The sequence below is a fragment of the Primulina eburnea genome, chromosome 11 (genome assembly GCF_022965805.1).
Source record: "Primulina eburnea isolate SZY01 chromosome 11, ASM2296580v1, whole genome shotgun sequence".
Classification (NCBI taxonomy): Eukaryota; Viridiplantae; Streptophyta; class Magnoliopsida; order Lamiales; family Gesneriaceae; genus Primulina; species Primulina eburnea.
This window is the reverse complement of record NC_133111.1, coordinates 42,415,567-42,441,368: the sequence shown is the minus strand read 5'-3', so window position 1 is coordinate 42,441,368 and position 25,802 is coordinate 42,415,567. Positions and strand designations below refer to the sequence as shown.

The 25,802-nt window shown below is 34.0% G+C and overlaps 4 protein-coding genes across 5 annotated transcripts; 2 read left to right on the top strand and 2 right to left on the bottom strand.

The window, feature by feature from the left end:
- The first annotated feature begins 11,623 nt into the window (after window positions 1-11,623).
- Window positions 11,624-13,689, top strand: LOC140806283 (tubulin alpha chain). Its single transcript, XM_073162848.1, has 3 exons — window positions 11,624-11,818; window positions 12,170-12,775; window positions 12,865-13,689. The coding sequence occupies exons 1-3, from the start codon at window positions 11,726-11,728 to the stop codon at window positions 13,516-13,518; spliced, it is 1,353 nt and encodes a 450-aa protein (XP_073018949.1). The 5' UTR covers window positions 11,624-11,725; the 3' UTR covers window positions 13,519-13,689.
- A 247-nt stretch (window positions 13,690-13,936) lies between these two features.
- On the bottom strand, window positions 13,937-18,795 carry LOC140806282 (cullin-3A-like). 2 transcript variants are annotated; one of them, XM_073162847.1, is made up of 2 exons: window positions 18,422-18,795; window positions 13,937-16,044 (listed from the first exon to the last, which is right to left on the bottom strand). In XM_073162847.1, the coding sequence occupies exons 1-2, from the start codon at window positions 18,580-18,582 to the stop codon at window positions 14,007-14,009; spliced, it is 2,199 nt and encodes a 732-aa protein (XP_073018948.1). In that variant the 5' UTR covers window positions 18,583-18,795; the 3' UTR covers window positions 13,937-14,006. The 2 variants fall into 2 exon arrangements, with proteins under 2 accessions (XP_073018948.1, XP_073018947.1); XM_073162846.1 differs by lacking the exon at window positions 18,422-18,795 and adding an exon at window positions 16,123-18,408.
- A 1,395-nt stretch (window positions 18,796-20,190) lies between these two features.
- Window positions 20,191-22,194, top strand: LOC140806281 (transcription factor bHLH47-like). The gene is made up of 5 exons (XM_073162845.1): window positions 20,191-20,358; window positions 20,452-20,530; window positions 21,007-21,125; window positions 21,279-21,406; window positions 21,542-22,194. The coding sequence occupies exons 2-5, from the start codon at window positions 20,478-20,480 to the stop codon at window positions 21,923-21,925; spliced, it is 684 nt and encodes a 227-aa protein (XP_073018946.1). The 5' UTR covers window positions 20,191-20,358; window positions 20,452-20,477; the 3' UTR covers window positions 21,926-22,194.
- A 353-nt stretch (window positions 22,195-22,547) lies between these two features.
- Window positions 22,548-23,034, bottom strand: LOC140805654 (non-specific lipid-transfer protein 1-like). Its single transcript, XM_073161910.1, has 2 exons — window positions 22,700-23,034; window positions 22,548-22,557 (listed from the first exon to the last, which is right to left on the bottom strand). The coding sequence occupies exons 1-2, from the start codon at window positions 23,032-23,034 to the stop codon at window positions 22,548-22,550; spliced, it is 345 nt and encodes a 114-aa protein (XP_073018011.1).
- Window positions 23,035-25,802: the final 2,768 nt, after the last annotated feature.

The window sequence follows — 25,802 nt, the reverse complement described above, 5'->3', positions numbered from 1 at the left end:
ATTATGCTTTCATCGAGATAATGGAGAAAGGAAATGGAAAAAGTTATATAAATTAGTATTTTTTTTATCGCACAAAAAACTAAGATACAAAATTCTAGACATATTCGACAATAAATTAATTTAAAATTTTAGCTCATGTATTTTTTTATCGGGTGTATGAAAAATATAAAAAATATAATTATATTAAATTATCCAAAATTATTTATTTTACCATTCTACTATATTACTATTTACTATTTATAAGCCAACAGACTTTTAATGATCTCTTGGTGAAGCTTTTTTGGTTTTTTTTCTTTTCTTTTTTTTTATATAAAAATAGAATCACTATTTTTAAAACTTTTAATCATATTGTAAAGAAAAAATATGAGTAAGTAATATTTTTTGAAAAAATACTGGTCGAAACACAAAATTAACATATTTTATTACAAGATATAGTAACTTAATTTACCCAACAATTATTTTTTTATAATTATTTTGTAAATTAATTTAGGTATAATAGCCAAAGCGATATTCTAAATTTACCTAAGTTTTAGTAGCAAATATTTAAATTTGATCAATTACTAACTCTAATTTGAGATTTTAAAAATTGAGTGGAATAATTTAATATGCTCGTGCTGGGTAATTTTTAATGCAAATTGTCCTTCCATTGTTTATTTTTTAAGTGGGAGAATTTGGTTTTATTTTATTTTTCCAATAATTATTTCTTTTTTATATCAGAAAATTCCTTTTATTTCCCAACGTACTGTGAATCGCATGTGCCGCAGGTAATTTTTAAATCAAGCGGATAAAGAATTGGTAAAGCTGGTAATTACACATATTTTTTAACACATCCGAACGTAATATTTCAAATTTTCACTATATTGACCTATGAATACAAAATAATATTAAATATCAATAAAAAATTTATTTATTGGGATATTAAATTTTTATGAAAAATAAATATTTAATTAATTGATACTTTAATATATTTTGTGACCAAATCAAGATTGCAATATTGTACTAAATAGAAAAAATGCTAATATTTTAATATTAAAAATCCAATCGTGCACAACAGTCACGTCACCAACAAGTGATCTGAGTTATATCGGGTCTTGTTCTCAAGAGATGCGATGTTCGTGTCTTGATTTTACTAATGCTACATTATTGCATGTTAGGAGATCGGCCAATGAGATGGCTCATTTTTTTAATCTAAATTTGCAATTTCTTCCCAAGCACCATTCGAATGGGTGCGTGGGAATTCTCCCCTATGGGTGGACCAACTTGTAATGCGGGATCATCATCAATAAAGATTACAAGTTTTTTTGTCAAAAAAAAAAAAAAATCCAATCTTGCACTCAATGGAAGAAAATACTAAAATTGTTAGTATTTGAAATCAAATCTTATTATTAATAGAAAGTAATCACCAAATAAATCATGAGGATCCCATCGAAGTATGACTCATCCTCAAATGAAAATGAAAAAAATTTGTATCCTTCAATTATAAACAGAGGCAAAGGATCAAGAAAGAAGACTCATAATACACGAGATAAAGAAGTATAGGAGAATTCAAGGAATAAATTCTCTCAACTTAAGCAATTCAAATTCAAGAATGAAAGTTCCGTTTTCACAGTGTGAGCGTGATGAGGGTGAGAGTTGTATGTATCAGAATGTAGGTGTTGTGCGTAGGTGTTGTAACACCCACGACAACATGCAGCGGAAAATATACTTTTAACACACCAACACGTAACTGGAATAATAACAACACGAGAGACGAGTTAGTTGATTATGCATAAGTATAAAATACTTGTGCGGTGTCTCAAGGCAAAATAATTCACTAGGAAAACTTGTAAGTTTACAAAGACCAATGCTAGTGAGAGAATAAAACAACTCCCTTATAAAGGCGAGTAACAAATTGCATCCTAAACCTCTAACAAACCGTATAACAAAACTATATAGGATGCATCAACTGAGAAGTGACAAATCTTCGAAACTCAACACAACAGTGATTAGGTGTTGTCTACGGATGTGGTCAGCACTTCACATCAACACTTTTATTAATGACGCGAGATTTCTTTACTCAGAAAAAGTCTCTTCGTATGAATTCGCCTCACCAGCAACCCGCCACTTCGCTCCGTCTCTGTATGCGTTTATTTTAACTCGTCTTCGCAGCACTAAACAATATGGAAAAACAGAATTTTATAAGGAAACAAACTCTTTTTAATCAAAGATAGCATATCTGAAAGATTATATCATATCTTAGAGATATTATCATATCATATCAAATATAGTCTTGCATCACATGTTGATGTCATAGAAAGGCAAAATATCAAAAATAAAAACGGAAAATATATCAAGGAATAGAATTCCTTTCAAAGAAGATCAGCAAAGTTCAAGACGTAATTCAAGGTATTCATCGTGTTTTTCTTCAAATTATTCAAATTCAAAAAGATCGTGTTCTTCATCAAATTCAAGAAAATTGAGTTCTTCATCAAATTCAAGAAGATCAAAGAAGTTCGGAGCGTGATTCAAGGCATTTATCTTGTTATTTTTCAAATTATTAAAATTCAAGAAGATGGTGTTCTTCATCAAATTCAAGAAGATCGAGTTTTTCATCAACTTTAAGAAGTTCAACGAAATCGTTCACTGAGATCTTCTTCAAATTATTCAAGTTCAAGAATATCATGTTCTTCAACAAATTCAAAAAATTTATGTTCATAACTAAATTAAGTAAGATCAACAAAATTATTAATAGTATTCCTCTTCAAATTCAAATCATCACATTACCAACAAATTTCAAGGCGCGATTCAAATCGTTCATAGTGTTCTTCTCAAATTTTGAAGGTTAATTTGATATCAAGGCGTTGACCCATAAAATTAATGATATCAAAATATCAAATCGTCATCCACGAAGATCAAATACTCTAAGAAATTCAAATTCCACAATAAATTGTAATTGAAAAGATAATTAATGGATCATTTAGATATTGAATGCACAAAACTTTATTTAATTGCAAAAATTCAATTGTATCCATACTTCTTTTACGAAATAAAAAATTTTTGTGTTACACACATATTTACAAAACATTCTTTCGTTTTTCTTACTCAAAAAATCAAATAATAGGCACATATAAAGTAAATCTCGAGAATAATTTACATCAGTGATGTGATCCGGGTGAGTTGGGTCGGACAATCTACCAAATCCAATTATGTGATCCAGCTGAATAGGGTGAGCTGGGTCGGGCAATCCACCGAATCCTGATGTGAAGATGATGAAAGAAAAATGAACTATATGATGTCCTGAACACGAGAAAATGCACGCATGAATGGGTGCCGGAGAGGTATCTGACGTGGTCACTCCGATGTTTAAGTTAGCAAGTTGAAGATGAAGAAAATCATTGTCGAGAAATAAATCCTACTGGTATATATATATTATATGTGTGTGTGTGTGAATATATGTCAAGATATGTTCCTATCTTAAATGCAAAACAAACCTGCTATTTATAGTAAGTAAGATGATGATTTTTTCTTGTTTTCAGTACATACTTACCACTTGTAGCCGCCGCTTAATTACTGTCCTGCCGTCTTGACTTTTTCCTTACGTTAAATCAGCAAATTTTTGTCAGATACACTTATCGAGAGAAGATATTACCTGTTTTCGCACTCAAGTGCATTGCTTTAACCGAGACATCCCTGGTAGAGAGTCGTCATCTCGGAATTTGCTCGAGAGCTTGGGCCTCTGATTGCATGGCAAATGATGTCCCGTGCACTCTCCTACCCTGTTATTCATGAGCCCTTTCTGTAGGCTTACCCTAATCCGAATAATCTGTTTACTATCCCGGATTATCCATGACCCTGGCTCTTCCGGGTATCAATCAGTTTGATTTTAAGTTCCACAAATACAAATAACAAAAATGGGGGTATCAATCTTCATAAATAATAATAATAATAATAATAATAATAATAATAACAATAACAATTCGCTTAGCGTACCACTTTTAAGTCAGTAGAATCTACAACCCTTTGTATTATCACAAGTAACCCGACATCAAATGTATATCAAATATCTTCTTTTCGATCGCAATTGCTTTCTTTCTAACAAATACATCAACAAATATTGTCGTTATTTCGTATGTAAACAATTTTTCCCATATTATTTACATTATTTTTGTACATAATTCCACCTAATAAAACGACGAAAATTCTTCAAAAAAATTCCTATATTGTCGAGATGTCGCATGCATTGTCACACTAGAAAACAGACATATGGAACGATATAATAAAAACTAAAAATGCGATGTATCATACTCCATCATTCATCTTGGCTTTCATTTTCACAATAATTTCGATCCCCTAAAAGTTCTTCTGATTACAAGAATGCCAGTAGGCCTATCTTGTTCTTTAGTTGATTGAGTACGAAAAGGATAATACCTAATATTTTATATTTAATGAAAATTTCAGTAACGCAAAAGCAAAGATTTGATGCGGGCTATCGAATCTATCACGAAATAAATTAATTTTTTTCCTCCTAAAATTTATTAATTTTGATATTGTGTGCAATTTTGTAAATATAAGCTTATATTCATGGAAAAATGATTTCTTTGGTCAATCATCTTGTCCAATTTTGTGTATTGGGCAAAAACTTGTGTGCTCACGGGTCGTATTTTGTAAGACGAATCTTTTATTTGGGTCCTCCATGCATTAAAAAATATTACTTTTTGTTGTAAATATCGGTAGAGTTCACCCGTCTCACTGATAAAGATTCGTAAGACCCTCTCACAAGAGACCTACTCTTTGTATCATATTTCATTAGCTAGGTTTCCAAAGTTTGTTTTGATACATAACTTTTGACTATTTTTGTCCAATTACTGATATATCATCGACGGATCAACAATTTTTCGATTTCCAACACTTTTCAATTATTTAAATATTTATAGTTCAAGCAATGCTTTGGACGCTTCTTCTTCTTCTTTTCCCTTTAAATACATGTAAGTTGAATCAGTGCATGCATGTGCTTAAAGGATGATTTTTGCTTAGGTTTGGTCACATCACCGGTGGAATTGCTCAAATTTAATTTCTTCCCAATTATGAATTATGATAAATTCTTCTATTTTTTCAATATTTTACAATATTATAAAGTATATATATCTAATTCTTGGAAATATTCGGTTTCCTCTTTACCCTTTTGCCTGGATCCGACCCGTAACTTATAATATTCTGTATATTCAAAGGTTTTTAGTCAATCAATCTTGTGTGCATGATACAATCAATTATAAAAGAAAATACATAGACAAGAACGAATATCTGCAAGATTTTACAACTAAAAAGATAACCTTTTAATGATGTAGATTCGTGCTAGTATAAAGTACGTATTTAGCATAGATTGAAGGAGAATATACGTAGTGTGGTCCCGAAAATAGGCAGAATGGTCCAAAGAGATAACCTACGGAATAGGCTAGCATCTTCTTTTAATTGGGATGCATGCATGTAATTAACTCGTTTAATTTTATAACCTCAGATTTTGGTACCGTATACATAAATTAATGTATTCTGTTCGATGAATTGATGCTTGTGGGAATATTATCTTCATCATGCATGCAATTAATGTATTCACGTATGAATCCAAACACAACTGTTTTTTTTTTTTTGATAAAGTGATCTTACCACATTTAAATGCTACAGTCAGGGACGTAGACAGAAAAATATTAGAGCCTGTGCGAAAATATGGAGGGGTGGTACAATATACAATAATTTATTTTGTATTTTTATGAGGAAAACTATTTGTTTTCTTGTATCACTAAAACGCTGAAATTTATCAGCACAATGTTGTAATGATTTTAATGTTCGAAAGGTGGTTTGAGTTAACAGAGTAAATAAAGGGTGCAAAAATTATAATTTATGGATGAATTTTTTAGATATAAAATCAATAATATATATTTGATCAAATATACATTATAAGTTGAATATTGATGTTCTATAAATACTAAATATTATATTTTTCAGAAAATCGACAAAAAAAAAAATTTGATTGTAAAAACGAGTCAGATTGATTAATCAACAAAATAATAAAATCCAATTGTAGTGACGAAGACATACTGAATGCAACTTCTCATTTTCTTTTGCTTGAACAAATCTGAGCAAAGCTCGTAAAAAAATATATTCTATTTCGAAGTCACTTTAAAAAAAAAATTGTACCAACAATTTCAAGAAATTGAAATAAAATATTTTCTTAGAAGTACCGACAATTTCAAGAAATTGAAATAAAATATTTTCTTAGAAACTGACATAGATCAAAACAAGTTCTTAAGTAAAGTTTGTTGTTGCTTCCTATAAATCTACAACATATATATATGGTTAGATGGATGTATTCATCATAGAGAAACCTTATTGTCAATATATATTGATTAAAAGGGGAAAAATATTTTAGTTATTTATATACACGTAAATCTATATTTTTTTAAAAAAAATTGGTCGTGCAATTTTGTTTTTTAGCTCGATAAATTCTTGAAACATCGAAAACAAGTACATAGATATTTCAAATTAGAAAATCGGAATGTGTGTCAACTAGAGGTCTCCGACGGGAATCTCTTATTTTCTTCAACAATGGATATACCAACATGATATGCTAATTAGTCACAACTCATAATGTTACTTATATTGAGTCCCTAAATTATATGTCTTCATCATTCAGCCAACTTTTATACCGAACACATGCATCGCGTGTGTCATGATCTGCTAGTTTTATATAATGTATAGGCAAAAACTTGTGTGAGACGGTCTCACGGGTCGTATTTGTGAGACAAATCTTTTATTTGGGCCATCAATGAAAAAGTATTACTTTTTATGCTAAGAGTATTACTTGTTATTGTGAATATCGGTAGGGTTGACCCGTCTCACAAATTAAGATCTGTGAGACGATCTCATATGAGACCAACTCTAATGTATAATGTGTCGCGTGTTCTATGATATGTTAGTTTTATATAATATACACATATACAACTATACCGGAAATTAATAAAATGTAGATGCTTTCGTTTCGTTGTAGCTGCTTTTGGGGACAGTGGATCCATTGCGGTGAAATAATGAAGGCTTAGCATATTCTTTCATTATATAATTCCATCTTTTGCTAGGTTAACTATCTGCAGGCATGTGCGTAGCTTCAATTTAAATTACACCCAATATTCCTTACTAACATTAATTATTTAACAATATTAACCTAAAGATTCAACGAATACAGTCATTTAAAACATCCCACAACCAATTTTTTTAAATTTTAAAAAAACCCTTAATTAGTCGTCAACGAGTGGTTCGGAACCGTAATTAATCTTCTTAAAATGAGGAAAAATAAAGGTATTTAGTATAATTTTTTTTTTGAAATATTATTTTTTTCGCCTTAAACATAAAATATGTGTATATAGATATAATGCAATGCTTCTGTACGCGCGCGCGTGTATATATATATATATACTTTTTTGTCATATTTTAGAACATTATGTACAATATTAAAATTTTTTTATTCTAATTAGCTTTTATATATATATATTTTTGTCATATTTTAGAACATTATGTACAATATTAAAAAAAATTTATTCTAATTAGCTTTCCAAAATCAATCGATGACGCTTGGTATGCGAAATGATTCATTGGCGTGAGCCCTTCTTCGATACAATACTCATAATACATGATCATGTAACTTAGGTCATCGATTACCTAAAAAGTGAAAATAATATATTTCCTTTTAGCCAAATTAATATGTACTATCAATTTTTGGCAAGAATATTAAAATTTAAAATTAATTATAATTTTTTATGTGAAATAATTACTTTTTTTGTAAAATATAGTAACATTGATTTATTTTTTTCTTTATCTAAATTTTTATTATTAAAATTAAGTATAAATAGCATTAGTAGAAATTGGATTAGAATTGTAATTTCACTTTTGTCCATACCAAATTACCGATACAATTATTATGATGGTCTCTTACTTAATAAAGTAGCAATATTATACATAGATAAAGTAACGAAACCACAAAATTAAAGGTAATGTTTAAATAAAAAATGGGTCACACGTAAAAAAAATTTAATGGAGGAACAATATTCTATAATTTATTTTCCAAGAGCTTTTGTGTCCAAACCGAAAGTTTTGGTGAGATTAAAATAGTAAACTAATATTACAGGAATGATCAGACTCAAACCAGATTTCGGATATTTGATTCATTCATAACCCAAGTAAGTGGCTCATGATGGATCTCATTTACGATCTTAAAATATCAGGTTCCAGAGCTTGATTTATTTATTTGCTATATTAACATTCAGCAGCATCTTTAGTTGTTCTCTCATTTTCATCATCAGTACTTAACTTGAGCGTCGGAAAGGCTACGCCGCGACACTCTCCCGACCTCTTTTAATAGTCTCCTTTGTGATTTCAAGTCTAGAATAGGTCATATGTATGAATTCATGCTAGTTTAATCTACTTGAGTCGAACCCTATATTTCTAGTGAGTTTCATAAGCTAATTTGAAAGTCTAATATTAATAATGGAGAATTATAAATTACAAAAAAGACATCAGAGCGGAAACAAATTTTGCTATTCTAAAGTGCATGCTTCCATGGAATCCTGCTGGTGGATAATCAAATCAATTTATATATTTCAAAGTAACAATTATCTAAAATTTACCTAATGTGACGTTTTGCCTGTCATTTTGCATGTTGATAATATCGCGCCTTCGATACCTTGTCGCTCACATTATTTTCTTTAAGATGATTATAATAATTTTCTCGACATGTCATATATGATTGTCCCTAAAAGGACGTAGACTTTAATTTAGATAATTAAAAAAAAATGGATGAATCAAAGTGGTAAGTCTTGTAATTTCAGGATTCATCATTAAATTTAAATAAAAAGTATAACCAATTTCAACTTTCTATAAGATCAAACTTCTAAAACAACATATAGTTAACATGGTATCAAAGTCAATGTATATAAATAATAAAGTATTTCATCACTGATATTCATAGATCTTTAAATTATCTCAAACGTACATGTTATCGACATGTTTTATATTTCTATTTTCCTTTTGTTCATGCATATACATATACATATACGATAAATGGTTTCATTTTAGAGTATGTCTCTTCTGAGACGGTTTCACGAATCTTTATCTGTGAAATGGGTCAATCCTATCGATATTCACAATAAAAAGTAATACTCTTAACATAAAAAGTAATATTTTTTTCATGAATAACCCAAATAAAATATCTGTCTCACAAAATACGACCTGTGAGACTGTCTCACACAGGGACAGAGCCACCCCAAAGGCCGGGGTGGGCTCCAGCCCAGTCTACGTTTTTGGGTCTAATTAAAAATATGGATTGAGTTTTATTTTTTTTTTTATATTTTAGCCTTGTATTTTAAATTTTCAGCCCAATATTTAGCCCATTTCTTGAGTGTTTTCTTTCACATCGTTCCCCCAAAATGGAAACAAGAGGATGAGAGCTGCTAGTCTCCTATTGGTTGGAAATTTCACGTCAAGGAATTTTTAAATATTTGATTTATATTATTTAATGTTGTTTATCGATTCATTCAGCTCAGGATGAAAATATTTTCTGGCTACGTTACTGGTCTCACACAAGTTTTTGTCTTCATTTTATGTATACCCAAACAAATAAAGATCATTTCAACTGGTGCGAGAGATACATGTAATAACTATTGAATGGACTTCTTCTTTTTTGACACTCCACCAAACACTTATTAATTACATCTATTTTGCCCTTTAATTTTGTGTGCACATGCAATTTTGAAAAGTAGAAGACATAAGTTGGAAAAACTTTTACAAAAGTTAGCATTATTGTAATAAAAAAGATATGAATGTGCCTTAGCCAATTCAAGAAACTCTAATAAAATACATTTATAATGGATAATGCAATTTTGGCCCATATTTTTTTGCTTTGAGGCTTCACATTAGTACCCACCTCAATTATTTGACTAGGTTTGGGTCCATTTCATGTGAGGAGCTTCTTCCTTTTTTTTTCTTTTTTATCTATGCCATAAAAAGTGATAGAGTTTGGATTTTTAGATAAGGAAGCTTTCATAGAAGAACATAAATAAACTTAATTAGAAAATATAAAATTCAGGGGATTGGATTTTTTTGGGCATTTGAATGAGAAAAAGAAATAAAACTATGACATAAAAACAATTATATAAAGCTGCATTTCGATTGATGAATGTGGAGTTTATGATTTCAAATCCATAGTAGTAAATATATTAATTTTGTTTGGATAAATTCATTTTCTTTTAATGTGCATTATGATTAGTGCATTTGAAATATCTCAGATAACTTAAGACTGAAATGATCTTATTTTTTTTTAAAAAATAAAATAAAATTGAAATGATTGATTTAAAATCGATGGTTTGAAAATTATCCAAACAATCTGAATTGATTTTTGGGAATGATTTGAAGCTCAAAACCATGAATCTTTCCATCCAAATAGTATTTATCGAATAATTACAGTGTATTTCAACTACACATTATATGGAGTAACTCGAGGTTTGGACACAGTATACACCCAACATGTTTCGATTTGGGCCCATGGATTAAGCCATGGTTGCCAGTCTATTTCCACAAATGCGCACCCATATCTTGGGCCTGTCCAGAATGTTAGCGGCCCATATCCACATCGAATCAGACAACGGTAAAATCCATCAAGGTTTTCAAATTTGAAAAATCCCGTGAAAAGAGGCAGCAACGGTCACCAGCCAGCTGTAGAGATTCTCAGAATTCAAAAAATTCCTCAACCCAAGAAATTATCTTCTTCTCTCTATCCACCAACCATCTTTACTATAAATTCCTCGTCCGCTGTTTTTAACCCTTCGCAATCTCTCTTCAGGGCAACTCCAACGCTGCGCCAAAATGGTGGAAAACACCATTTTGGCGCAGCTTTTGGAGCTCCAACGGGGCTGCGCTATTTTGGTGAAATAGCGCAGCCCCTCTATCCCTGCGCCAAATTTGGCGCAAGGAGAGACCCCTGCGCCAAATTGGCGCAGGGGTCTTTTTTTTTTTAATTTTTTTAATGTGTATTTATTCTTAATTTTGTGTTTTAAAAATTGTAAATGTTATATTAAAAATTGTAAATATTATAAAATAAAAGTATAATATTTATTTTAATAATTAGATATTTAACCTTAAAAAAATTAAAAAATATAATTGTTGATTTTTAAAATATTTATTTATTTATATTAATTATTAATATTTAAAAACTAATTTGATTTAATGATTTTTAATTAAAATAATTTAATACAAATACAAAAAATTAATATAACAATACAATTCATAACTAAAATGAAAAAGATAATTGAAATACAAATGCAATTTCAAATACAAATTCGAAGATAATACATAATTGAAAATTACAAAGATAACAATGCGAATAAAAATATAAAAATGACAAACAAGATAAAAAAATATTATAATTATAATACTAATATTAACATTAATTATAATTATATTGTTAAATTTATAATTAAATAGTAAACAAAAAAAATATTCTAGGAATATACTTTTTAGTGTAAGATTTGAAGTAAATGAGTTGGAGATGAATGTTATATTTGGTGCAGAAACTGCACTATTTTGGTGCAGAAACTGCACCAAAATAGATTTATGGGTTGGAGATGGCCTCATTTTCCTCCGGAGACGTCTTCGTATACGCCTCTGTATTTTGTGTTCTCCATTTCTTCATTGAAATCCTGTGAAAATGAGGGAATGCATCTCGATCCACATTGGCCAGGCTGGTATTCAAGTCGGAAATGCTTGCTGGGAGCTCTACTGCCTTGAACATGGAATTAAGGTTCGTTATGTTCCACATTTTCTGTTTAATTTGTTAGATCGAATGAGAAATGTGCTAGATCTTAGATTTTTTTCCCTCAGATCTCGGAACTCTCTGCGTTTTTTTATATAAATTCCTCTTGATTTGTGTTTAAGTTCGATCTAGGTTTTTTGGGATAATTAATTGTTTACGTGAAGATGATACGAGAATTCACGTAGATCTTAGGAAAATACCTGAGATTTTGGATTTTAGCAAATTTTTTCACCGACTTGCATTCTCGTTGTGTGAATACTAGATCCGATCTAATCAATATTTATCGATAGATGTTCTGAGATTGATTTGTTAGTATGTTTCAACTGAAAATCTTCGCAGCCTGACGGACAAATGCCTGGTGATAAAACTGTTGGGGGCGGGGATGATGCCTTCAACACGTTCTTCAGCGAAACAGGTGCAGGAAAGCATGTACCTCGTGCGGTGTTTCTAGATCTCGAGCCAACTGTTATTGATGAGGTGCGCACTGGTGCATATCGCCAGCTCTTCCACCCTGAACAGCTGATTAGCGGAAAGGAAGATGCGGCCAACAACTTTGCAAGAGGACATTACACCATTGGCAAAGAAATCGTCGATCTATGCCTGGATAGGATCCGCAAGCTTGCAGATAACTGCACTGGTTTGCAAGGATTCCTTGTTTTCCATGCTGTGGGTGGTGGTACGGGATCTGGGCTTGGATCTCTGTTGCTCGAGAGGTTGTCTGTTGACTATGGCAAGAAATCAAAATTGGGTTTTACGATTTACCCATCTCCCCAGGTTTCGACAGCTGTTGTAGAGCCATACAACTCTGTTCTTTCTACACATTCACTTCTGGAACACACTGATGTTGCTGTGCTGCTTGATAACGAGGCTATATATGATATTTGCCGGAAATCGCTTGACATTGAGAGGCCTACTTATACAAATCTGAACAGGCTAATTTCTCAGGTAAACATATGAGATCCATTATTTAATTTCATGACATTTTATTTGTAAGAAAATGATATGGTCCTAAAACCATGTGTTCGTATCTCCAGGTAATCTCTTCTTTGACTGCGTCGTTGCGTTTTGATGGGGCACTGAACGTGGACGTGAATGAGTTCCAAACCAACTTGGTCCCATACCCAAGAATTCACTTCATGCTTTCATCCTACGCCCCTGTGATCTCAGCTGAGAAAGCATACCATGAGCAACTCTCTGTTGCCGAAATCACAAACACAGCATTTGAACCATCGTCCATGATGGTCAAGTGTGATCCACGCCATGGGAAGTATATGGCCTGCTGCCTGATGTACAGAGGCGATGTTGTCCCCAAGGATGTTAATGCTGCTGTCGCAACAATCAAAACAAAAAGGACTATCCAATTTGTGGACTGGTGTCCAACTGGTTTCAAATGTGGTATCAACTACCAGCCTCCAACCGTTGTGCCAGGTGGCGACTTGGCTAAGGTGCAGAGGGCCGTCTGCATGATTTCCAACTCGACCAGTGTTGCTGAGGTGTTCTCGAGGATCGATATTAAGTTCGATCTGATGTATTCTAAGCGTGCGTTTGTGCATTGGTATGTTGGTGAAGGAATGGAAGAAGGTGAGTTTTCTGAGGCTAGGGAGGATTTGGCTGCACTTGAGAAGGATTATGAAGAAGTTGGGGCTGAGTCTGGGGAGGGAGAAGATGAAGACAATGATGATTACTAAGCTGTGTTGTGTGGCTATTTTGACTGAAGATTGTGAAACCAATGGTCTCATTGGGTTGTTAACTTTTTCACTCGTGTTGATTTTTGCTGCTTGTATGAATGGCATTTTTCTGTGTGGTCAAGAATAAACATGCTGTTGTATCCTAAAAAATTGGTCTTAATGTTTGGAATTCGTGGTGCTCAAACTTTTATTTGATGAAATTCATGCTTTGGGCGAGGCCTATGCATTTTTTAAGAAAAATCCTTCGACCATGGTTAAAAAGTAAGTCCCGTATCCGAGATAGGAGGAGATGATTTTCTACTAAAAATGACGCATTGCGATAAAAAAACATACAAGAACCTTTCATCTTTTTTTATCTGATCTGCAATGTAAACAATATGATTGGATTCACTGTTCTCACTACAATGAACGTTTCCAAAATCTTTCGGAAATTTGAAGCTGAAAGAATCCAGACGAAATTACTACATGCGGGAGAAGGTTTTACTTCTTCAAGCTAGGTAACGATACATCTTCCTATCTGTTTTGTCCCTCTCCAAAAACTCACGCTCAATCAGCGATTCAATTCGTTTCTTTATAACAACTGGGTTGGGGAGGAATCGTGGTTGTAGTTGTTCAGTTACCTCGGATACTATGTTATTGTAATTCAGCACCCGCCTGGACTTCATGATCCTCACAATGGCTGCCTCGATCTGAGGTTTTCTGTCCTCTTCCACTCTTTGTCGCATCTCCAGCTTCTCAGATTCAGACTCCTTTTGTGCAACAACAGTACCTATCTTCACCCTGTACAGTTTGGATGTGAATCTATCATTAAAGAAAAAGGCATCATCCTCACCAATATCTTTGCTCATTGGTTCTTTTCTGATGATAATTTTCCCCTTGACACAAGCTAATGACTGCAAGCACCTCTTCAAATCCGAGGGCGGAATCTCAGTAGCTTGCTCTATTTCTTTGTAACTTAGGCAATCGGCGTTATTGAATAGCATAAGGATGCACATTTGATAAGTGGACACACTAAGCTCCTTTTGGACATTTCCAAATGTTGCACCCAAAACAGCACTGCCCATGTTTGTTTGCCACGTTAACCTGCGCCCCGAATGAGTTCCAAGATAGTATGTCCTGAATTTATCGCAAACTCCTAGGATTTCTGAAGGAAGATTGCAAGTCGAGATGGATTGAGTTGGCCACAATCCAGTAGTGAGGACCTGGACTGAAAGTGTTGGTCCATCAGTTATCTCAGCACCCATGGCAGCATGAAACCCCTGCATTGTATCTTGAGAAGTCTTCATATCAGTAAACATTCCTTCGAGCTTTGAGGTGAACTGATAGCCACATTCGGTTTTGAGCTTTACAATCAAGCTTCTCTCTGCATCATCAGAAGCAGTTTTCCCTGAAAGAAGCCTCTTAGCCAGATGCTGCTTGTAGTACTTCTCGAAAATATCCTTCTCTTGGAGGTAGCGAAAAAGAATCATCACTTTATCCAACACAGTCTCTATATCATCTTCTTTTTCCTTTTTTAATCCATTTCGAAGCTTGTCGTCCACAAACAAAGAAATGAATTCAGGGGAGCGTGGATTAAGATTTATGAAATACTCGAAGGAAGAATTCAGAGCATTCTGGAAGATTTTGTCATTATTGAAAGCTAAGCTAATGATCTTGTCAAATCTGTCCTTTCTATTCAAAAGCTCTTGAACAAAATTAAAAGGATCCTTCAACCTTTCTGGATCAGAAATGAGATCCTTTCCAGTTTCTCGAATATGTGAAGTCATGACATCTTTGATTAATGTGAGTCCATTTTGCACTCTTTGTAACAAACTGTACATTCTCCCCAAATCCTCGAGCTTTTCATCAAGTATCAGACAGACCAAACCAGAGTTCTCCATGTGAACTAATCTATGCATATGGCTTTCAATCATCTCTTTTTCTACTACATTGGTTATTTTGGATTCACTTCTTGCATCTAAGTAATGTGATACTCTGTCTATCTCTTCATTAAGTCGTTTTTCAGCTTTCTTCAGATAATCCCCACAATCACAGTTCTCAATAAGCTGTTGAGATTCCACACCATAAAAATTGGCTGACACGTGAAGGAACGGCTTTTCAAAGTTTTCTTGGTATACCGAAGGGCCCAAATCAATTAGCATTTTGGTTATATTCCTCATTAGACCTCTATTAATAACATCACCATTCCTCTCATGCCACACAAGTTCAAGAAGAGTGTCTTGAAGCCGTGTTTGGATCTTGCTAGAGTGGAGAACGTTTTCTTTCCATAAATTCAACCCAAGCTCGTGCACAGGAGTCTTACGCATACTTGGTATGTAACTTCTGTCCATATACATTAATATGTCCCTGACCATTTGCAATGCCTTGTTATGCTCGGCCCATTTCCGATTGAGCTCCTCGAGAAATGTATCACCTTGAGCAGCCTCTATAGACTCGGCTAATTTTATTAAATGTTCAGTCATAGTAGAGCTAAGGCCGGAATAGAGCTTCTCTCCATGTTTGTGCAAGACCATATTATATGCATTCCTGATAACAACAAACAAGCATAATAAAAAAATAACAATAATTTCATAAAAAAACACATATCGAGGAAAGTTTGAGAACCTAGAATTTTGTTTTGCATTACGGTAGGTACAGTCCATATGCTTTTGATGGATGACAACAAAGTTTTTCCATGGAAATTTCAATGAGGTTGAAAAGCGAGAGGTACTTTTTTCTCCTTTTCTGTTACTGTAACGATGAAATGGAAGGGACATCTTACACGTTTCTCCACTTCCAAACCAAAAATCACAGACCCAAATAAAATCTGAAGAGGAAATGGTTGCAGTCAAAAACTGCCCATAGGAATTCATAGGTGCTGCAATGTGCTTTTGATGGAAAGAAGAAAATGGCAACAACAAATTGCAACGGAAGGCACTATTGAAGTCAAAATGTACATATTCAATTAGTGGCAGTTTTTGAAACCATTGCTTTCTGTTCAGTCAAATGTTTTTGACAAGTTGTTTTCTTAAACACCGTAAAAGAAATCACTAAAAGCTTCAAGAAATTAAAATATAATATCAATCTATATAGCAAATAAAATATATATTTGTCGGCGTCTCACATCTTAAAAAGAATCTAGCACATGTACGCTGTAGCATCTATAGGTATCCTCCTGCTTTGTCATTCAGTTATCTGGTAATTAAGTTAAACTAGGTTTATAAGTATTTTGGATCAAATGCTGTGATCAAGACTAAAAGCGTTCAATACTGTCCATATCTCAAACTAAATTAACTTTTCCTCGAGAAAAGTCATCGTCCTGGGATTCACCAAGCACATCATGAAGGGCCCAATCGAAATTCAATAGCTACTTTTAATTTGCCACCAAATCTATCCTCACACTGATTCGCACAATTTTGCAATTCCAATGTCATAAACTACATATCATGGTCAGCAAACCTTCAGCCGATGCCTCTATAGCTGTTGGGAAAAATGTGTTTTTTACCAGCCATTGATTTAAGAAACTTATTTGAACGGATTCCATGCGTTGACTCCCAAAATAAATTGGAGGAACGGAATCCATATTGTATTAGATGTTCATGGCATATTTATTTTCTTTAAACCAATAACAGGAAAATGAAATTTCAAGTTCAAAATTCTTGGTTTGAAATTATTGAATTTGAACTGTGGAGTGAGTGAAGCCATGGCGAAAAACATGGTATTGTCATGGTTCCATTTTTTGGCCTCGCAGTGCCTGGCCTACAGCCCTGAAAATTAAAGCATTGCGCCGGTATTTTACAGATGCACCCTTTGTGAAAAGATGTCTTTTCAGTACAAAAATTTCGAAAAAATGTAAATACACTGAGTGCCAGTATTTTATAGATGCACCCCTTTGTGAAAAGACATGTCTTTTCAGTACAAAATTTTTAAAAAAATGTAAATACACCCCCAGGTTTCTAAAATTAGTTACCACTTAGTTTGCATTCTTTCCTCTCCCTATTCTCGAATTTCATTCTTATTTCCAATTCTTAAGTTTTTACATTGAATTTGCAAGATGTAAAATTTTGAATTTAAATTTTCTACGAATCCTAAGCTTAAATTGGAGATTCGAGTTACATTCAAGAGTTTCTTCTGGCTTTTAATTTTTTTCCAACAATAATGTTTAAATATAACAGTAAGTCTTTATCGCATTGAGTTGGGTTGTCTACGGTTGTCTACATGTATCCTCTTATATCATTATGCATTTACACTCTATTTCATATGATAGTTCATCTATATTTTAATAAATTTTATTTGGTTTATCGATGTGAACCAAGTCTTCCTTGGTCCCTCTTTCTTGAGCTCAACCATGACTAGAGTAAAAAGCTAGGGACTTCAATCCAATTTTGCAAGGCGTAAAATATCTTGAATTTGAATCTTTAAGATTCCCAACTCTTAGAGTTTGAGACTTGGGATTTACTGCACAAAGTTATATAACTTTCTGAGTCTCTGACCATTTTGACGTTCTTATGACTTTAAAATTTGTAGTGATTCAATCTTAAAGCGATATAGATTGTATCTTAGGAAATATGTTGCCAACAGATGGGGTGGCTGAAAACAAAAGGTCAAATTCTTGCCTCCACAGTCCACAGCTCCACTATATCTTTCATCGAATTTCTAGGCATGTTGGTTTCTCGACCAAGAGATACAAATCTAGCCCTAGAAAACTTACATTAACAATAGAAACAAAGCTTTTTGCTGTTACTCGATTAATTCTTAACTTTAAACTCAAAACAAGAACACGATCACTAATAAAACAAAAAGGAAATTCATTAAAACTCGATTTAATCACTCTAAAGACTTCAAAGATTAATCATAAAACATCAAACCAGAAGCAAACGAAATGTCAGAAACAATTCAACCACACGATTAACGGGAAGGAAACCTGTACAACTCCTCGAAGCTGAGACCACTAGCATTGTGATTGTAAATCTCGTGAATCGCGTGCTCCAGAATAGCCCAACTCTTATCCGCGTATTTCGGGTCCACCACCGCCCGATGCTTGAACGCCTCTATCTGAAAATTCCTCTTCTTCGGTCCGCTCATCTTAATTCCCCAAAATTTTTCAATCAGAACTGCGAGTCCAATCCAACAAACCAACAGATTACTTGACAGAGAATTCAGGTTCAAGCAAGAAAATCAAGCACCTCGGATTCACGCTCGATTTCTTATTCTCGCTCCGCTCGCATAATTGTTCTAACCTACGCCCTTCTCTTTCTTCCCCAGTCCGCCGGTGAAATGTTTCATGTTTCATATTTTTCCTCTTATATAAATCAATTTTATATATATATTTTTTAACACAATACATGCACATACAAAAATCTGAATAAAAAAATAATGAGAAATGGGAAATAATTTGTTCATCTAAAGAATTGATTAAATCATGTCATATTTGAATCAAATGAATAAATATGAAATTTAAAATTTCATAATCATGCCAATTAAAATGGAATTTCATAACAATTAGGAATCATTTAATTTCTAAGCATAATTTGTATTTAAAAAAAAATTACAATTTTTGTCATATATGTTTTTCTGTTTACGATTTTAGTTTATATATTATCAAATTTCATTTTTAATATATTATTTTTACAACTCTAATTCATTTTCCACGTCGAGTGCACTGATGTATTATGGTAATTCAGTCATGTGATGTTGACATATATAATGTTGTGTCGGAATTTTTATGAAAAAGTGACCAAAAATGACATACACAAAATTAAAATTTAAAAATATAAAAGTCCAAAATAAAAAAGACCGAAACAACAAATTTTCATTTGTATTTAAAAATACTTATGGACTGGGCTATAACCCCCAAGTCTACTCATGCTTTTTATAATATTGTAAAGATAATCCTCACAAATTATTTTTATATAAATTTTTAATCAATTAAAGTTAATTTAATTTTAATGACAAAAAATTATAATATATGAAGCCTTAAATAATTTGTATTACTTATTATTTGGTTGGTTGATTATAAAAATAAGAGAGAAAAGAGGTTGAAGACAGAAGTGTGTAGTAGAAAAAAAATAATGGGAGTTCACTCGTATACCAAATATCTAATATAAGATATTTAAATTTAACGATAAAAAATAATATTCTTTGCATAAAAAATAATATTTTTTATGGATGATCCAAACAAGATATTCGTGTAACAAAATACGACCCGTGAATACGTCTCACATAAGTTTTTGTCATTTTTTTTATATAGTTTTTAAAAAATATCATAATTAATAAACCAAGCATTCGAATATAAAGACATTAGAAATGGTTCTGAAAATGCCTCTAAAATTCATAGGTTTATCTTATTTTATCCGGAAGAAAAATAATCGAGTCTCGAGTTCTGGAAATTTTTATTCTTCAATTAAATATATAAATTTATTCTTATTTTAAGCAATAATTTAATTAAGGCGTAAAAATTTATTGTAAAAAATAAATAAAAATTCAACGCATACATCACAAGTTTGGCCGAGTCCCAGAAGTTGACTGTACACGTGCCACGAGGTTCCCGGGCTCATCCGAAGCAAGCACAAGACGATGTCGTTTCTTCAGACATTTGCAGACAGACGAATTTGCCCTCAGTCATTATCTCAATTCTCGGAGGACATAGAGATGAACAGAAGTGTAAATACTGCTCGTCGCCAAGGACATTGAGTAATTTCACTTATCCTGGCCTTGTGGCGGGCTCATGCCATCCCCATTGGGGGCAAACGCCGGCCACACGCCCACTCATGCAATATAGCATTCGCCCACATTCCTTCGTGTAAGTTATCAATGACCGAATTCGATTCCCTGTTTGAGTAATTTCTGAGGAATTTTGAGGTATGTTCTTGATTATCTGTTTCAAAACTTCTAAATTTTTGCCTTTGTTGATTGTTGAAGATTTGTTTGTTTCCTTTTTGGTCGATGATTAAGGTGGATTGGGAATAAAGATTCACAGAATGGCTTCTGAAGCTGGTGATTCAGTCATTAATCAAGTCAATGCAACAACAAGGTTCGTTTGCTTATTGTTTTTATGTGCATTAGGTGACCGGAGCTCTGTTGTAGATGAATTTTGAGTTCATGCATTAGTTTTAGGGGATTTTTTCCATCAAAATCGATTCAGAGATTAAGAATTACTGGTTGGGAACAGTTATGAAAAGTGAAGAAAATTTATGGCTGAAGTCGTTCGTTTGTGTCTTCTTCTTTGGCTGATGAGGAGCTTTCCGTGGAGAAAAGGACATGTGCATCTAACATTTTGTCAAATGCAATAATTTAAACTTAAAGCTTCATCGTTGCTATGCTATATTAATCCAGTTCGAAGATTTGTGTGGGTGGGTATATAGGAAATGTTGTGTGTATACTATGCTGGTTCGGCGCTTTCGATGTTTGCTTTGCGTGATTATGTTTTCCAATTTTCGGTAGAGGAATTTGTAATGTTGTGATAAACTTACCTTGTTCTTACAAACGAACTGATTCTTGATGCTGCAGGTTGTGCCCCAGAAAAAAGAACCTGATTAAAATTCCAAGAAAAATTCACAAAGCTGAAAGGGAAAAGCTAAAGCGAGACCACATAAATGAATTATTCGTGGATCTAAACAAAGCTCTTGGTAATTCCCCTGCAATCCTGAGTTCAGATTTTGCTATCCGTTTATAGTTAAAACTTTTTTCGCATTTATGTTGTGAGCTTCTTTTAGTCACCCTTCGTAACTGTTTTTCCTTGTTGGATACATGTTTATAATGCATAGAAATTATATGTGCAGATCTGAATCATCCAAGTAACGGGAAGGCCTCCATGCTGAGAGATACGGTCCGGCTTCTAGGAGAATTGCTGGCGCAGGTTGACCACCTGAAAAACGAAAATGCTGCGCTCTTGTCCGAATCTAAATATGTAAGTTCTAATGTGCAGCTTTTCATATTGGATATTGCGTGTGTTTGTTTTTGTACGTTACAGAATTATATAAATGGAATTTACCACTGTCCTATTGAAAGATGAGGGATTCATGATTTTCAATTCTATGGATAGGTTACAATCGAGAAGGATGAACTCATAGAGGAGAATTCTGCTCTAGATGCTCAGATCAAGAAACTGCAGAGTGAAATAGACGAGAGGGAGAATAGCTCAAACTCTGATTATTCAAGGCCTCAGAGCAATGGTATGACTCCAGCATCAGAAGAACACGTTGCAATGCCTGTACTTCATAATGCATCAGATTCGACCTCGATTTTAGGTCCCATATATGTCATGCCACTTCATCCCGACTCCCAAGTATATCCCAGCCCCTACTCTGAGACTAATACAAGCATGGTTCCGAGTGTGAGCAGGCCACAACCCCGTTACGCATCATCTTCCGACTCATGGCCGTTGCATATTCTTACCAAACAGGCAAACGTGGCCGAGGATGTTTGACAGTTGCTTTGGCCAGCTTTAGGAACCAAAATGGTGGAGTGAATTGAGTCTGGCTCGGATCTCTCTTGATTTAGAACATGAGCTCACTTGATAACGGTGATTCACATACCGAATCCATTCTTGTTGAGTTTATACCAAAGTAAATATAGAAGTTTCCAAAGTGTTTGGAGTGTTGGAGATTCCAACTGATGAGTTCGCTGTCTCGTGAACACTTTGTTACACATTTATGTATTATTAATCTTTCGGAAAATTACACGTTAAATTTGTTAGATTCGACTTTCTTGAGGGTATAGTACTAGGTTACTCGGTGGCTTTCTCTTGCAAGTTAATTGGAGTTGATAAAGTTTGATATGTAAATCTGATTTCCTTTTTTTAATAATAAAGTTAGAATGATGACATATGGGTATGATAAAGTTTGAAAATGATAAGATAATAAATTAAATTAAATAAGCATATTTTTATTCCACATGTACAAAAGCCGAGGGCACAGCATATATGTGACCAAACTTCCTATAACAAGCCATAATACAAGCATCCAAGATACATTACAATGGGGAGAAATTTGATAACAAACCCTCCTCTCGTTTTATTTATTCCTATGATATCATGCTCAATATCCATCTCAAGAAATCCTGCGCAAAATTCAAAAACATCAAAATATAAAAGACAAGGATTAGTAAAAAATGCAAAATTAATCGTGCGGTTAATTAAATAAAGGTGTGTCATGTCTTTGCGTGACATGCATGCAAGAGGCTGTCGAAATTGAATGCTCACGTGCTGCAGTCTACGTATGGAGAAATAGAATATCCAACGGAAACACCACATCTTCCGGGGAGGTTGGCAGCTGCATCATGCTGGACGGGGATGCTGGAGGCGGCGGACTTCATGCAGTAGCACGCTGTCTGCCTATCCTGCTGTGACTGAAGACTGCTGCTCAATCCCGACACGCCGCTACAGCACTGAGACGAGGGGTCCCCGCCGGAAGTCAGGTACTGCAAGCATGGAGAAAGGTATCCCTGCACGTCACCGCATGAAATGGCCTCCCCCGGCCGCACCGCCATTGAGACCACCGCAAGAACCACAAGCAACATCATCGCAAATCCCTTCATGTTTAATATGATCTCGAATGAATTGCATGGGGTCGTGGGATTTATAGTTGCATATGACAATGTGGTCAAAATTATGACATGAGAAGTGGTTGAATATTTTGGATTATTTGATTTAATGTAATTGTCATTTAGTTACTGTATTTAGGAAAGTTCTATAATTGCCGATAGGTGTGGGGGTGGGGAGGATTTAGTTAGCAGATTGATGATATATGTTGGTTGCATTTAAGCCTGGTTATATATCCTTTTTAACAAATTTACTTTGTCAAAAACTCCACATAAAAATTTATTGTTTTCAACGGCAAACATATCTTTCAGTAGGTAAATAAAAAAAATAGCTAGGTAATAATTTTTATTTACATATGAGATTTTGCTATCGGGAGATTGGAAGGGTAGGCGTGTGACATTTGCAGTTCTTTTTTTAATAACCGTGTTTTTTACATGCCAATATGATAAGCACGAATTATATAGCGTTTTAGGGTCTTTATTTTGTCGTATTCGAGCTTATCTGGCGTTTTTATTCCGGGTTTTGTGCTTAATTCGTCTCATTATGGCTATTTGCAGGTTTGACCAAAAGATGATAAAAGCCAAAGAAAAGAAAGAAAAGTCAAACTTCGCAAGGCCACGTCAGAAATACCCGGAGAAATAGGAAAAACAAGAGAAAGGGCCAAAGTCCAGACACATACACGGACCCCGTGCAAGGGTCCGTGTCAAAAGAAGCCAAGAGAATAATTTATTCGAGCCACTCCGGACCCAAAGACGGACCCCGTGCAGGGGTCCGTGTCAAGAAACAACCGAGAAAAGAAAATTGCGCGATCATCCGGACCTTCACCCGGACCCCTACACGGGGTCCGTGTCCAGCATCTCCCAGACATATAATTAAATCGCGACTACACGGACCCGAAGCCGGAGGTAGACACGGGGTCCGTGTACCCTAGTTTGAGATCAGATTTCGCGAAAATTTGGAAGAATAAAGGAAAGAAATTTAGAGATTGAGGGGGATTTTTTGGGACGCAGAACCTTTAGCAGCCGACTTTTGGGAGAAAAGGCGAAAAATTTCCTGACTCTTGAAGACGGTGACGGCTTGGGAGAAAATCGGGAGAGATGAGAGGAAATCGCGCGCTTCACACGCAAGACCCGCACATCATCACTGAGATTTTCTCTTCTCTTTTATTTTCGTAATTTCAGACATGAATTCAAACATTAGATTTGATTTTAGTTTTGAATTTATGGAGTAGTTTCTCTGTTGATCGGGACCACGATTGGGACAAACGATTGATTTGTTTATTCATTGGATCGTTTGATTAATAAAATTGTTTCTTGTTATTGATTAATATTTGCATAATTTTCATGCTTTTAATTTGGCCAATTAATTGCATGTTTGTTGTTTGATCTTGACTCGAAAGAAAATAGATTGAATTTAGCTTCAAAAATATTAATCAACACACGGTTAAATCGACTAGAAATAGTATTCGATTTCAGTGTGCGATTTTAGGCGACAGCTGCGATTCTATCATTGTTAAATGCGTTTTTGTTTAATTAAATTCAATTAGAAATAATTGGACTGTTAAATGAAAATAGGATTATAAATTCTAGAAATAGATTTATAATTAAATTAGAGAATTGCATCGTGACAGCGAATAACCTGTGGTTAAATTATTCCAGTGCGTGATAAAATCTGAGTTTGTTACCGTTGTGTGTCCCGGTCACTTTATTTAAATTCGAAAACCCCCGAGTTCCAAGCGTTTCTGTTAATCCGATTCTAGTCATCTACTTATCATAAATTAGTTCAATTTAATTAATTTAAATAATCATCAAATCACATTTTATCGTTGCCTAGATTAAATCAAATAATAAATTCTTGGTACTTAAATAATAGTCTCTGTGGGATCGATACTTGGACTGTTCGTCCATTTACTATAACTTGACCTAGTCCGCTTGTTAGGATTATTCCCAACCGAAATCGTCGGTCACAATACAAGTTAACTTGGCATTCAAAGATAATAGTTATTCACACACAACGTCAAATATGATTTGGGTTTAAAAAGAATAATAATTCTTCAATTTGTTTTTAAATTTCATTTGGATCTACTTCTTTTTGGGTTTATAGGTGATAGTTCTTTTAAATTCCATATCTAGATGTGAGTATTTCTTTCTTATCGTGAACAAAACTTAAGAAATATTTAAGTTTTAATGAAAAAGTATAAAAATATTTGTTGCTCATTTTATTCGGAAAAGAAAAAAGATCGAAGGTTCAATTGGAGCCAACCCATCCACCCATATGGTCCAAAGATGCACCGACCCGTTATCCTTCCACTGCAAGGAGCGGGAGGTTGTCGCTGCTCTGTGAAGCCAGCCTAACGCATTGCCCTCCTCTGAAGTAAGATCGAGGCACATTCTTTCGAGTGAGCCCCAACGTTCAACTCATTGCTTGGAGCGGGCGGGCCAGATTATGCATCATTTTGACCGGGTAGTTGGACAAGCCCAACGTTCCTTCAACCTAATGCCCCCACTTGGGTTACAAGCTCACGTTATCGAGCTCGGCGACCGTAAATGCCACACCACCTATCATTAAGTGTCGTAAACAATGAGATTAATTCGATGTGGGATGGTATTTCGATTATTTCTCCATACCCACGAAAAAGAGAAGGAAAAAGATTGCTCCTCTTTCTATTGGGCCATCTGAACTCTGCGGATTCTTCGATTTATTGAATCTTTTTATTTTGGACCCGATTAAACTTTGGTGATTTACTTGTGCAATCCTGGTCTAT